Genomic DNA, 15,014 nt, shown 5'->3' on the forward strand with positions numbered 1-15,014 from the left:
GGGTGAATAAAAGACTTGTTGCGCATGATCAGACCTGTCGATGCTGACTCCTCTAACTCTTCTCTGCTTTACTCCGTGGTTAAGCAGATGTAGGTGATGGGCCTCACGTGGTGACAAGTAGATTACACGATGATCAACTGGAAAGGACTATATGCTACATCAATCCCTGTCAGATCTCACGCACATCCAAATCCTTTTTTTGCCGGGTGCATGGTCAAAGCATAAAGTTCAGGGCAAGGAAGAACCGCACACGATGAGCTCCCATTTAATCCATTTGTATTTTCGGGACGTTTCGGGCTACCACGGCCCTCCCTCTGTATGAGACACAAAAGGGGTGGGGAAATTAGGGAAAGGCAACTTCTGAATGGGAATTCAGTTACACAAATGCTATTATGTGTTTTTTGTGTGGCAGAGATCATAGCTTAAGGGTTTAGCCCCATGCCATGTGCTCTTGACATATTGTAGGCAAGGGACCTTGGAATTTATTCCCGCCTCCACCCAAGTAGCACCCATTCCTATTTCCACTCCTACCCCCACCTCTCCTCTGTACCACATCAACAACCTGCACACAGGCTCCCCCATCCCCCACTTTGCCTGTCCCCGTCATCTTTCACCCGAAAATCCAATCCCGCGGCCGGTGACAGACTTATGACGGCAGTGTAGACGAGGTTATGCCAGAGTGTCCTTGGTAGAAACGGAACACTTCGCTAAGATCCGGGATTTATGTGGCGTTTGTTCAGCCGTGTGGCAGTTTATTTGGGGGACGGGACAGACGCTTGCACCACCACCACTACCCAACTCTCCATATGGTTATCCTGCTTCCCAGAAGCTTCTCCTTCGTATTACCATGCACAGATAGTATCCCAATTTCCAAGATGGCCATGTTTCGTGTCAGCTCTGACTGCTTCAAATGCAAGTCTACTTCTAATGTGAAAAATGTAGGAAAGGGGGATGGGGGGTGGGGAGGTGAAAGAACAGACCATTTAAGTAAGTTTTATGTCCTAAACAGGTAGTCAAGCACTGTGTGTATGGAATACAATATTAAGCATTCTGTGTGAACTTTTGATTCAAAATACATCAACAATGTCTGAGGACTTGCATATGGTGTCTTTCACATTTGAGGGTCTGAAAGACAAGACCAGTGGTGGTGAAGGTGTTCAGTAAGCAAATGGAAAAAAAAAACGTTACTATCAACTCCCCCAAAAACCTCTCGCTTGATGTGCCACACTATTTTCAGTGTTTCACTTCTTGTAAAATGGCTTGCTGCTCTGTGTAGAATGCTGTTTACTTTCTAGCGGATGGGTAGTCTTATTTGGTGCGAAATAAAATAGAAACGGTTGAGGCAACCCGAGGCCTTGTACGGGAAGCAAAACTAAACATTGTGAAATTCAAAATTCATCGGAGACATGTCTGCCAAGGCACTGTGTACATCAGAAGTCATTCTCAGGAAACGGTAAAGAGCAGCATCGAAGAGAAACCAAACAAGGCACACACACACACACCTACACAGACACACACCTACACAGACACAGACACAGACACACACACACTTTTCTTTGTGGCTCAGGGTCTTTCCCTCTGTCTGTCTGCCTCTGCTCTCTTATCTGTCAGCAGCAGTCTTCCTTGCTGTCCGTCTTGTTCTCTGTCTAACTGGTGCACAGGAGCAACCGGGATGGAGACTGTGTGCATTTGTGTGTAAGTGTGTCTGTGTCTGTGTGTGTCTCTGCGTGCCTGCGTGCATGTGTGCGTGCATGATGCTGGCTTGAAGGGAATTGCGGATTTGGGGATCTCTGTGTACGAGTATGGGTGACCTTACTGTTGCCATGTCATCTCGTCTGGCCACTCATGGGTCCTGTGGGGAAATGTCACTTCAGACAGAGCTGCTCTCCAAGATGACCAAGCACTCCGAACAACTGTTATGTTGAGCGAATATGGTTTGTCATACTGTGACTAGACTTGATGTCCTTCACTAGGGTGAACGTCTATGGATGGGTATGGGTGCATGTCTGCCAGGCTTAGACGCTGTAAGTTTGTTTTGTCTCTGTTCTCTGCATCACCATGCTGCATCAGTGAGTATGGTGCTTGCTCCCCTCCCGCAGACATACATCATACATACATAAACATATTTTACATACACATGTTTTGGTATATGATTATATTATATTATATTATATTACATTACATTACATTATATACACAATTTGTAGCACTTGACCCTTGCAGACTCTCTCTGTATTCCCATTCCTCCTTGGCTTTGGTTTGGAAACATCAGGGGATGATGATGAGGAGTGTTGGGGGAGGACGGGACAGCACAGAGGATCAGGCCAGATAAGAGGCTCATTAAAAATGGTTGCAGCATAGTGATCTAATGTAGCTGTTGGCCCAGAGAAATGCCTGCTGCCACTCCTACTACTGATGCTGATGCTGATGCCACAGTCTTGCTTTAGTGTGTGCAAGAGTGCGTCAGATATCAAGCTGTGTCTTTAGTACTGTTGTAGTATACATTTGTGTGGATGACGATGCACACACTCAAGAGCACACGGGAGGAACCTGCCGAGTTTTTCACCAAAGCATGAATGAACGATGTGCGCATGCCTCGTGCAGCACATCTGATTACCTCTTTCTACTCGACTCTGTTGTTGTTTCTTGTGGCCCGTTTATACATTATACGTACCTGAGTATTTCGATAAATGAAGACCTTTCCCTTCGTTTGTGCCTTTCGTTTACACACAGGTTTTTCCTATGAAAATGAATCTTCCTAAAAGATAGTAGTTTATTAGTTTGTTTCTTTTTTCTTTCAATCTTGTTTTCTGGCTTTCTTGTTTCTTGTTTATAGGTACTCTTTGCTCCTTTCTGTCTAGATTTCCCTCTTTCTTTGCTAGTCTGATTTTATTCTTTCTGTCCTTGTTGGCTCGCTTGTTATTAGACTTTTTTGTGCTTTGATGGTTTCTTGTTTTCTTCCCCAGTCAGTCCTGAGTCATTGAGGGTGTGAACAGTGTAGGCAGCAGAAGGCGATTGGGGTGATTAGAGAAGAGAAGAGGGGGAGAGAAGCGAGAAGGATGGGAGACGAAGAGAAGAGAAGTGAGGAAGAGGGAGCGAAGAGGGGAAGAGAGGGGTGAGGAGAGAAGAGGAGCTGTATAGGCAGTAGAGGGAGAGGGAGAGGAGAGGACAGTGTTGAGGTAGGAGAGAAGAAGAGCAGTGTCTTAAGGAGAGGAGAGGAGCAGTACAGGTAGAGGAGAAGAGAGGAGAGGTGAGAAGGGGAGGAGAGAACAGGAGAGGAGAGACGAGTAGGGAGGAGAGGAGAGGTGACACAAGGAGAGAAGGGGAGGAGAGGAGGTGGTGGCAGCCTCGGCAGCTGCGTGCTCAGGGACAAATTAAAGCGCTTGATCCCGCTGCTCTCTTATCATTAAAATGTATGGCCATGTTCCCACTGAGTAATGGGGGAGAGCAGTCCCGCCGCTCCTCGCCCTTCCTTGGTGCAATGAATTCTGAAGTGCGTGCATGCTCGTGTGAGTGCATTTGTGTGTTTGAAAAGACAGAAATGGAAGGACTCTGTCTGTCTGTCTGTCTGTCTGTCTGTCTGTCTGTCTGTCTGTCTGTCTCTCTGTCTCTCTGTCTGTCTGTGTGTGTGTGTTTGTCTGTGCTCACCTGTGATTCAGTGTTTATTGTTGTGTGTTGCCTTGAACTCCTGTGTAGTGTAGAGGTGTACGTGTTGGTTTTCAATAAGCTGAATCCCATCCTGAAGTTGTACGCGTAAATGGGCCTCTAGTCTTGCTGAAGGACACAGGTAACAACCAATCACTTCCTGCCGTCAAGCCCTGTTCCATTATAGCCCAAACTCACTTTGGACTCCATTTTACTTTGGTGTCCTCACTGTGGGTTCACAGGCAATCTCACAGAGACGTTGAGTCACCTCTGAGAAGCCTCATCCCCTTTGCCCAGCTTCACTTAGCATTAAAGGTACACTATGCAGTTTGAAGCCTTTTGTTATTGTTTGAGGATTGAATGCTTTCTGCCAAATGTTAAGTAGGCAGGTCTTTGCAGAACCCACAAGCCGTCTAACAGCCATAGTTCTCTCCCCATGTTTCACCGGGGCATCCGAGATAACATTCATTAAGACATGTACAGACTTAACCTTGCAAATGCTATACAGTGTGCCTTTTAAAACATGTATTCACACCCATGATATTAGCCCATGTCAGGATTTCACAACTGTGGAAGGTCCCTCTCGACCCTCCCTGATGTCTTTAGTCTTACTCATTCAGGTCATGGTAGACAAAGAGTATAGCTGTCAGCAGTTGGACTTGTTTCTTGAGGCTTGAAAATAATTTCATTCTTCACCCAAGGAGCTTCACGAACTAAACTTCTTACACTATAAGACTTTGAAAATCCAATAAGAATTCCAGTTGCCTACAACTTAAAGGTGCACTGTGCAGGAAATGGTCATAAAAGGTACTGCAACTATGCTGCTCATCGAAACTGGGTTACCTATTGCCAAATTTGATCGTTTCATGAAAGTTTACTAAATAATACACTAATGTTTTCTAGTATGGCCCAAGTACAGTCATTTTTTCAGCTAAAAATGTCTATTTCTGGACCATGGAGAAGATCCTCCTTTTCATGTCCGAAAAGTGCAATTTTCCCAGTCATAATGAATACTTAGAATTGGATGGTGGTGGTAAGTATTCATGAAAAAGGTAACATTAGTGAATGGGTAGCATGAATTCTGGAAATAAACTACTAAAAATCTTACACAGTGCAAAAAACTCCAAGAACAGTTGCTTACAGCTTAATTCTTTGGGTCCCTCCCAGATGACGACCACGTCAAGTCATGTCCTGATTTGACACGATCTGATTGGACCTGATCTGATTCTGTCCTGTCTAAATCTGCTGCAGCAGTGCAAACTTGGCACAGTCACATCTGCCCATCACCATGCCAGAGCCCTTGCCCAAGCCAGCCAGCCAGTCAGACGAGACCCCGACGGCAATGATTGTGCAAGTGATGTTTGTATTGCCGTTTGACTAATAGAGACAGAATGTTGTTGCTGGGGGAACTGACTGACTGAGCACTGCTGCGGACGGATCCAGAGATAGAATGTGTTTGACAAATGACTGGCAGACAGGCGGGCAGTTCATTGCCAGGCATCTCTCCACCCCTAACAGAGCTGGTGAAATAGAAAATATACAAGAAAGACAGCATGGTGGTATATGTTGTGCTCAGGGCCTGCTGACAGCTTTGACCGGACCCGGGACAAAATCATCTGAAGGGTCCCCGCTGTCTATGCATACAATGTAATGGGGACCCAATTCTGGGGGCCCCTCTTCCTCCCCTGCCGGCAGGCCTTGTTGTCTTAGAACAATAATGGACTTTTGGCAAGTGCTTGCCTTCGTGTGTTTATACCCCCGGGTGATTCATGTCCAACATTTGCACTTGGAAATAGAATTAAGACAGAAGGACTTGTTTTTGGCAGCGATGAGTTATAATTTATTGAAAGGTTTTTTCCTCCCAGGCAGCTTTTTTTCCTTCATTTTTTGTGTGTGTGGAGGTTTTGAAACAACTTTGCTCATCATTGGCGCTGAAAAACTAGTTTGGGTGAGGGGGTACAGAGGTCCCTGTTGTGCATCCCCCCGCAGTGTATCTTGTGTCACCGTGTGCAATCGGGTGAAATTGTAGTCTTGCCTTAACCACAAATCCTCCCCAAGACTGGAGCGTCACCTCTCTCTCTCTCTCTCTCTCTCTCTCTCTCTCTCTCTCTCTCTCTCTCTCTCTCTCTCTCTCTCTCTCTCTCTCTCTCTCTCTCTCTCTCTCTCTCTCTCTCTCTCTCTCTCTCTCTCTCTTTTTCTGTGTCTCTCTGTCTCTGTCTCTCTCTCTCTCTCTCTCTCTCTTTCTCTCTCTCTTTCTCTCTCTCTCTCTTTCTCTCTCTCTCTCTTTCTCTCTCTCTCTCTTTCTCTCTCTCTCTCTCTCTCTCTCTCTCTTTCTCTCTCTCTCTCTCTCTCTCTCTCTCTCTCTCTCTCTCTCTCTCTCTCTCTCTCTTTCTGTGTCTCTCCGTCTCTGTCTCTCTTTTTCTGTGTCTCTCCGTCTCTGTCTCTCTCTCTCTCTCTCTCTCTCTCTCTCTCTCTCTCTCTCTCTCTCTCTCTCTCTCTTTCTGTGTCTCTCTGTCTCTGTCTCTCTTTTTCTGTGTCTCTCCGTCTCTGTCTCTGTCTCTGTCTCTCTCTCTCTCTCTCTCTCTCTCTCTCTCTCTCTCTCTCTCTCTCTCTCTCTCTCTCTCTCTCTACCCCTCTATCTCTTGCCTATCCAGATAGCGTGGTGCTCTCTATGGGTCCTGCTGCTGGAAACTTCCCATGTTGCCCGGCTGCACAAGCAGACAGAGAGAGGAAGACATCATTGTGTAGAGAGACGCACACTCACAGATTGAGCTGTCATAAAAAGTCTGCATTGTCATTAATTGTGTGTGTGTGTATGTGTGTTCAGTCCATACTGTCTACTGTGTGTGCGTGTGTGTGTGTGTGTCTATTGTCCAGTCTGTTTTGGATGCTATCTGTCGTTGACTCGTGTGTTTTTGTTTGTCTGCCGGTGTGTGTCCAGACTCCAGAGACTGTCTGTGTGTTTGTGCTGTCCCGTCTTATCAGTGTATATTTGTGCAGTCTGTCCAGTCTGTGTGTGTGTGTGTGTGCGTGTGTCCAGTCTGACTGTGTGTGTGTGTGTGTGTGTGGTGTCTGTGCATGTGTCCAGTCTGACGTTCTGTGTGTGTGTTTTGTGTCTGTGTCACGTGTCCTGTCTGCTCTGTCCTGATCCCCCAGTGTATGTAGTGTGTAGGCAGTGCTGTGCCGCTGCTCTCCCTGCTGTCCTGGCGTCTTCATCACCTCTCCCTGCTCTGATGCGTCTGGTCAGTCTGGCTGCCCCTCGCTTGGTGCCGCCACCACCGCTCCGAGCAGGCTGGGGGGCATTTCTCCCGACAGCACAGTGTCTAGAGCAATGGCATTCAAAGTGGGGGCTGGGGGGCCGTGAAGGGGTGCTCGGGGGGGTCCGTGGCAAGTTGGAAGAAAGAGTATATTAAAACAAAATGACTAAGTAATTATGTATGACACTTTTTAGCTAGACAACAAGCTAAACAATGCATTTTGAACACCACTGCTATTTTTGTTACTTCATAATAATGTTGTTATTGTTATTTGTATACTGTATCTACTGGTGTGGTATGCCCCATGTAAGGGGGGCCTTGACTGGAATCTACCGGTATATGGGGGGACATGGAAAAGTTTGGAAACCCCTGGTCTAGAAGAGGAGGAAGACGAGAGGGATGAGTGGATGGCTGGAGGAAGACAGACAATAAGAGAGTGAGAGGGGAAAAGGAGGGAGTGAGAGGATGAAAAAGGAAGAAAAGAGGGAGAGGAGGAGAAACTGAGAAAAAAGGAGGAGAGCGGGAGGTAATGAAGGTTCTCACTTGTAGGGCTGGGCGATATTGAGAAAAACAATAATCTCGATTAGTGTCTGCTATATCTCGATATACGATATATATCTCGATATCTATGCAAGGGAAAAAAAAACCCCACGAAATTCAGCAAAGGTTTTTCTTTTTATTTAAGTGCAAACAGGTCCCCAATTCCAAGCAAAGTTTTTTTTTGTTTTTTTTTTTGGTTTTTTTAAAAGCTCGGTGGCTATCTAGCCAAAAGATGTTCAATGTTGAAATTACAATGTCATTTCTTGTTCTGTTTGTTTTAAGGAAGATAATATGTACAAAAATAAAAAAATATAACAAAGCATCAAAATGCTTAAACCATGTGAGATCAAAGGCTATAGACTAGAGTCAGACAGGAGTCAGGCTCGTTGCTCCGGACCGCTTCCAGGCGGAACGAAAATAAACCGGTCTTTGTTCCTAGTGTTGAAGTTTACCGTCTTGGTCTACACTTCTTGCATGTTCAAAATCCGAGTCAAAGGAATCAAAAACTCCAAAAGCCAAATTAATCTATTTATTTTCTAAAATTACCAAATAACAAAATGACCACCACTGGTAATATCCAGAATACCAGCAATGGCCCATACACAGTAAACACTACAGCTTTCCAGAACTGCAGAGTCTACTACATAAAAATGACAAAGACAACGAAAGCATTACGGAACGCTCCGGAGATCCTAACTTTCTCTCGCCTTGACCAATAACACGTATTGAGTTCGGGTGGAACAAAATTAGGAACTCCTGACTATCCCTTTCTGTTGGTATTTATGGTTTGTGGGTGTATGGGTGTGGTTATGTGTAAGCAATTACGTGATTTGTTAGTTAACCCAGAATATGCCTATGCTGTGTCGATTGTAATCTGCTGTCATCATTTCCAGGTGGGCCTTGGTTTGATCACTCTAGGTCTTCATGACCTCGTCTGTGGACTTCCTGAGTTCTGTAACTTTGATTAAACAATACACATACAACAGCACATTCTTTTGACATATTTGAGGGTCCTTGGTTCTGAAAAGATTGAAATCCAATGTTAGTCGTTACCCATTGTCACCTACTCCTGGCCTCCTAAAAAGGATTAAGTCAAATAGTTTAGCTTCTGAGTGACATCACTGTATCCTGTGTCCTAGAAAGAATGATCACATGACAGGCTTTCAGCTTGTCTCACAACAATGTTTTGATGACATCTATAGGCTCTCCTAAAAAGAATGGGCAATTACTCAACATCCTCATCTCATGATTGTCACATGGGGCCATTACTCAATGGTTTGAGTGCCCACCAACAGAAAACAAGACACATTTATTTTAATGTTTTAATTATACCCAAGTATTGTAGAATTTCCTTGCAAACATAAATTAATTAAGCCAATGCATTACATTTCAGCACCTCAGAATCTAGCCTATTTTCCAACACTAGACGGCACTATTTGTGAAACGAGGGGTGCATCGTCAGTATGCAGCGGTGATAAACAGAAAACGGCAGTAATAAACGCTTATTAGTGTCACTGTATGCACTTATAAAAAGAGCGGTATCGCCATATTATTGAGCCGTTCGTCCTTTTCTTTGGAACAAATTCTGCTGTTTCGGCTTCTTCTGTGGGCGCCGCCATGTTGAAAGAGTTTATTAACACAAACACACGCCGCTACACGCAAGGGGAGGGGGATGAGGAGGAGGAGCAGGGGGAGGGGAGCTAGCTCTGTTGGGGGGAAACACACGCAAGGAGGAGGCGGGGCGGACCGCTCCACAGCACAGAAGGGAAATCAGAGTGGCAAAATCTTACGCATTTACAGCCTAAACTCGAGATATTCGATATGTCAAAATATTAATCGATTTCATAAAACTTCTCGAGAAACCGTAAAACTCGATTAACCGCCCAGTCCTACTCGCTTGCTTGTCTTGGGGAACTTGCTTTTCTCTGAGCCGTGCATTACGTGTGTCTGTATATGTGTTTGGAGGACATTTTTCCCTGAAGAATCGTCCTCCCCGCTTGTTCCAAATTCTCTTCTCTTTTTCTGTAAATGTGAGCCTGTGAGACATTATGTCAAAAATTCGCTATATTATTAACAGTGTCTGACTATGTGATAATGTGGGTGTTCAATTTAGACACAGACCCACTCCTGTCCTAGTTTTTGTGTACCTGTATGTGCGTGTGCGTGTCCGTGTGTGTGCACGCGCATGTGTGTATGTGCACATGTGTCAAGCACGTGTCAAGTACGTGTCATGGGCTTGTGTGTGCGAGGTAGTGGGTGTCCAATGAAAAAATAGCAGCCCCCCTCTTGTCCTGATTTTGGTGTGTGTGTCTGTGTCTGTGTCTGTGTCTGTGTGTGAGATTGGCTAGCCCCTTACCTTGTCCTAATTCTGCCAGTTGCTACTGTCGTACAGAAAAAAGCCCATTTTAAATGACGGCCATCTCAGGAGAACTGTGCCCTTGAGCACACATTTAGGGTATTTATTGATGCTTTATATTTAATCCATTTAACCTAATTTTGTTCAATCTCTTTCTTATTCTTCGATTTCTCTCCACTCACCACCTTATTGCCTTTAGCCTTAGCTGTCCATAATCCTCAGCTCTACTGTAATTTCCCTACACGTTGCATCTGGTTTCATAGTCTCCTATGGTTTCTTTCACACTCCCTCGCTCCCTTCTCTATTTGCTTTCCTTCTGCTTTTCAGTAGGCCAGTACAGTAGTGGTGTGTTGTCTAGTTTGGCATTGGAGTGTGTGCGTGTGCGTGTGCAAGCGCCTGTGCCTGTGCTTCCGTGCGTGCGTGCGTGCGTGTTGCTCTGTCTGGTGTCATTATCCTGCTCCAAGGTCTTGAGATGATGCCATACATACTGCATCAGCACCGATACTCACCTCCCTGGCATGCACATGCACACAAACAAGTACGCACACACGGACAACACAACACAACACAACAACATGCACTCTGACTCTCTCTCTCACGCATGCGCTCTCTCTCTCTGCACAACAGAACTACATATCCTATTATCATTGTCTTTCTCTCTCTCTCCCTCTTTGCCTCTCTCACTATCTCCCACAATCACACGCACGCACGCACGCACGCACGCACGCACGCACGCACGCACGCACGCACGCACGCACGCACGCACGCACGCACGCACGCACGCACGCACGCACGCACGCACACACACACACACACACACACACACACACACACACACACACACACACACACACACACACACACACACACACACACAATGAACCATTGATTTTAATCAAATTGAATGAAATCGAGGGGCATTCCTAAGCATCGGAAATAATAATTGAATCTTTGGCCTAATAAATCGATATTGAATCGAATCGCCAAGAAGGCTCTGATTTCCGCTCCTAATGGATAGACTAATGTGCCCTGGGAACGTGTGTAGGAGTGGGCACTGGACAGACCTCCTCCTATATTTGTGCGATTGTCCAGATGATTTGCCTGAATGCAACTAATGTGTGGACAAGCTGTGAGCCACCTGTGTGTGTACGTGTGTTTGAGTATGTTTTGTGTGCTTGAGTGTGCATGTGTGTTTCTCTAAGATGTCTGGTATAATATATAGAATAAAAGGTAATAGGATTTTATGAAGTTTGCGTCATAGAAGCTGTTTTTCTTTTTTCAACAGTGTCTAGGGTATACGTTTTAGTAGAAGTAGTTCTGATTTAAATTAGAAAGCGTAGACTTTGTTTTTCCCCCTGTTGAAAGGATCTGCAGTATCACTTTCAAGCAAATACCTTCTGGCAAATGAAAGAGTACAAATATCTTAAAGCAATGTTTTGCCAAATGAAAGTGCTGAGCCTTTGAATGCCTATGATGGGGAATGGTGTGTGCGTGTGTGTGTGTGTTCGTACGTGCATTCATGCTAGACGGAATGGAGTGAAAATGCATTGTATGTCATAGAGGATGTGTAACGTAAATGTGTGCAGTGTGTGTGTAATGGTTTGTGTGTGTGTTGCAGACTGTATGTTAATGTAAATGTGTGACTGTAATTTTAAAGTGTGTGTGTGTGTCTGTCTGTGTGTGTTGCAGAGAGAGATGAAGGAACAGCTGGCTTCACTACAGGAGAGTGAGAAGGGCCACACTGAGGCATTGCAGCTCCTACAGAGACAACTCACAGAGACCAAGGTATGAGTCATAGACACACACACACACACACACACACACACACACACACACACACACACACACACACACACACACACACACACACACACACACACACACACACACACACACACACACACACACACACACACACACACACACACACACACACACACACACACACACCTTACAGAGGCAACTCACAGAGACCAATATAGGAGACATGCCAACATACACACACACACGCACACACACACACACACACACACACACACACACACACACACACACACACACACACACACACACACACACACACACACACACACACACAGCCAATGTAGGAGACATGCCAACATACACACACACACACGCACACACACGCTCACAAACAGACATACACACATGCACAGGTACACAGAACAGACACACAAAGCTTATAGAGACCAGGGTACCACCCCTGACATACGCAAAGCTCAGAAAAGGTTATAGCCATCACAACGCACAGACCAATAGACAGCTCCCACCTGTTTCATAAACAAGGCTCACAGAAGGTTGCAGCTGTCACAACATTGACGGGCCCCATGGCATTACCTGTCACATTAATACAGACAGACACACAGGCACTACCCAAATACATTATCTTGGTATTTTTCCAATGATTTTTGTATGTGATGAGTATGTAATGCTTTTCCTAGTTTATATCCAGAATTCATTATGACTTGGAAATGTTGACGTTTCTACATGGAGAGGTGGATCTTCTCCATGTCCGCCAAATGAAATTACCATCATAGAAATCGTGGGTTGAAAACTCTACTCTACTTTACTTTTTAAACTCAGAAAATATTCATGAAAGGATTACATTTGTGATTGAAAAGGTAGAATATGTAATTTTCGTGCTGCCTAATCACATTTTTCTTCTGATATTGGCAATGAAAGAGCATGTTGATTTATGAGACTTCTATGAATAGACCACCAATCTATGTCTCACACGCCAGCTCCATTTAATTCATATCACTTTGGTCATACCCAAATCGTCAACTTCAAATCATTTCAGATTAAATATGGGCCCGGGGCCAATTATGGTGATTGACCTCCGTTTTAATGGCAACCACTGATCATGAAGCTCAATTAATCCTCCAGCCTTATTCTAATGGTGCAGCTCTGACTAACATGTCTTGCTATTCTCCACACGTAGTGCGCAATTCAACCTAAAGTGCTTTTGCGCCCTTTCAGTCAGTCGCTGCTCTATGTTTCCCTGTCATTGCAGCAGGCAACTGGCTGTCAAATGATGAAATGTTTGTTTTGAAAGAGGGGCTACAGAGTCTTTGAAACTGGCATCATTAGAATTCCTGCATGCCCACACATCAGTTGAACTCGCTTTCACTGTTGACGTGAAATGTGTCATGTTTTCCGCCTCCTTCTACCATCTGACGTTCCCCTGATATTGAACCCGTTGGTTACTCCTGAATTGAAATGTCCGCCAATCTTGGTATCAGCCACGTGACTATCAGCATTGCAAAGGCTACTTTATGCAGTTTCACATAAAATTAAATTTATGAAAACCCCTAATAATATACTTTTTCTACAATGTTATAAATTCACAACACGGAATCTATCTATCTTTTCAGGGGACCTAGTCACACTATTTCACTAGGTGTTGAAGTGCTGGACATGGACATTTCTTGCTTCAGAAATAAAACGCGCACAAAGCCTGGTTGCCTGGAGCCGTTTCTAGGGTTGCGTTTCTAACAGTGATTAGACTAATTGCTTTCTTCGCTTGTTTGATGAGTACTCATTAGATCCAACTGGTGGTTCATTTCGGGGCTTGGGATGTGTGAGATGAACTCTTTCATTCTAATTTATGCCACCCAAACGTCAACACATCAAACACAATTACTTTTATCACCGTAACGTGAACAGTCAAACACTGTGCAACCCATTTAAATTCCACCGCTTGCTTGCGAGTTGTATGATGCCATACAGGATGACTGTGAGCAATAGTATGCAGTGCGTATTGTGTACCATAATCTGTACCTCTACAAACTCTGCACCATCAACCTGCAGAGATTGTGCACAAGACGAAAGGCCAACACAGAAACAATACCCATTCATCTCTGCCGGCCTCTCTGGACACAAAGCCTTGTATCTCCAACAGCCCACCTCTCCACAAACATCCCATCTGTACTTGCTCTTATCACCAGCAGTACGGCAGTTAGGCAGCTCAATACAAAACACACACACACACACACACACACACACACACACACACACACACACACACACACACACACACACACACACACACACACACACACACACACACACACACACACACACACCTGGGTCCTGAACTTAACTGCAACAGCTGCAGCATCCTCCAGCTGCTCCTCACACCCCTAGCTGATAATAGGGCCGGCTCATCTGATCGGCCTCAGGTCTCCCTGGTGCCTGCTCCTCCACTCCCCACTCCCCACTCCTCACCCTGCCTGGTCCTCCTCTCCCCCTCTCCCCACTCCTCACCCTGCCCGATTAGCATTGCGCCCACGTCTGCTCAAGCAGGCTAATGGCAGCCGTCTGGGAGAGCAGAGCAGAGGCAGGTCGGCAGCACGCTAGCGGAGGAGGAAGGTGAGGAGGACCACGACTTGAGCAATCAACCAGCGGCTATCCCTACTGATTATGCTCAGTCTACACGGACTAGGACTGGCTAACTACAGCCGTTTTATGCCATGCTCTGTCTGTCTGTCTGTCTGTCTGTCTGTCTGTCTGTCTGTCTCTCTCTCTGTCTGTCTGTCTGTCTGTCTCTCTCTCTCTCTCTCTCTCTCTCTCTCTCTCTCTCTCTCTCTCTCCCCACCTCCCTCCTCCCTGCTTGGGGTGCGATTGATGGTGAAAATCGCGGCAAGCAAATTGGTTTATCGAGCAGCGCTTTAATCTTGACGCCTGGTTTTAATCAACGTAGAGACGGTCTGAGTCAATATCTCAACCTCCCTCAGCCCACACAACCCCCAACACCACCTCTATACCACACATCCTCCTTTCCCTTTCTTCCTCTCTCTATCCCTCTCTTTTCCTTTCCTTTCCTTCCTTCCTTTTCTTTTTCTTCCTCTTCTCATTATCATTCCACTCGTCCTCTGTCTTTCTCCTTCAGTCACTCTCTCCCTCATCTTATTCCCTTGTGTGGTGCTCCCTCCGTACCTCATTGCCTTGCTCCGCCATCTCCTCTGCTTATTGTCTGGGAGTAAATAGGCTGAGCTGGACAGGGGGAGAGTCTTAAGAGTCCATTCTATTTGTCTTCTCACACTATTTTCAACCCCAGCCTTCAGTGTTCACCTACACAGGCATTGTACTGGCTTGCTCGATGCCTTAGTGCACGCGCACACACACGCACGCACACACACAGACACACATGAACATACACAGACACACATGAACATACACAGACAAAACACACT

The 15,014-nt window shown here is 45.5% G+C and overlaps 1 protein-coding gene across 1 annotated transcript in view; it reads left to right on the forward strand.

Moving 5' to 3' along the window:
* trim62.1 (tripartite motif containing 62, tandem duplicate 1) overlaps positions 1 to 15,014 on the forward strand; it is a 121,835-nt gene that overhangs the window by 52,919 nt on the left and 53,902 nt on the right. The window contains exon 3 of the mRNA XM_063215740.1: positions 11,488 to 11,583. Within this exon, the coding sequence (XP_063071810.1) occupies positions 11,488 to 11,583 (96 nt within the window). The remainder of the gene's footprint in view (positions 1 to 11,487; positions 11,584 to 15,014) is intronic.

This window comes from Engraulis encrasicolus, chromosome 14 (genome assembly GCF_034702125.1).
Source record: "Engraulis encrasicolus isolate BLACKSEA-1 chromosome 14, IST_EnEncr_1.0, whole genome shotgun sequence".
Lineage (NCBI taxonomy): Eukaryota > Metazoa > Chordata > Actinopteri > Clupeiformes > Engraulidae > Engraulis > Engraulis encrasicolus.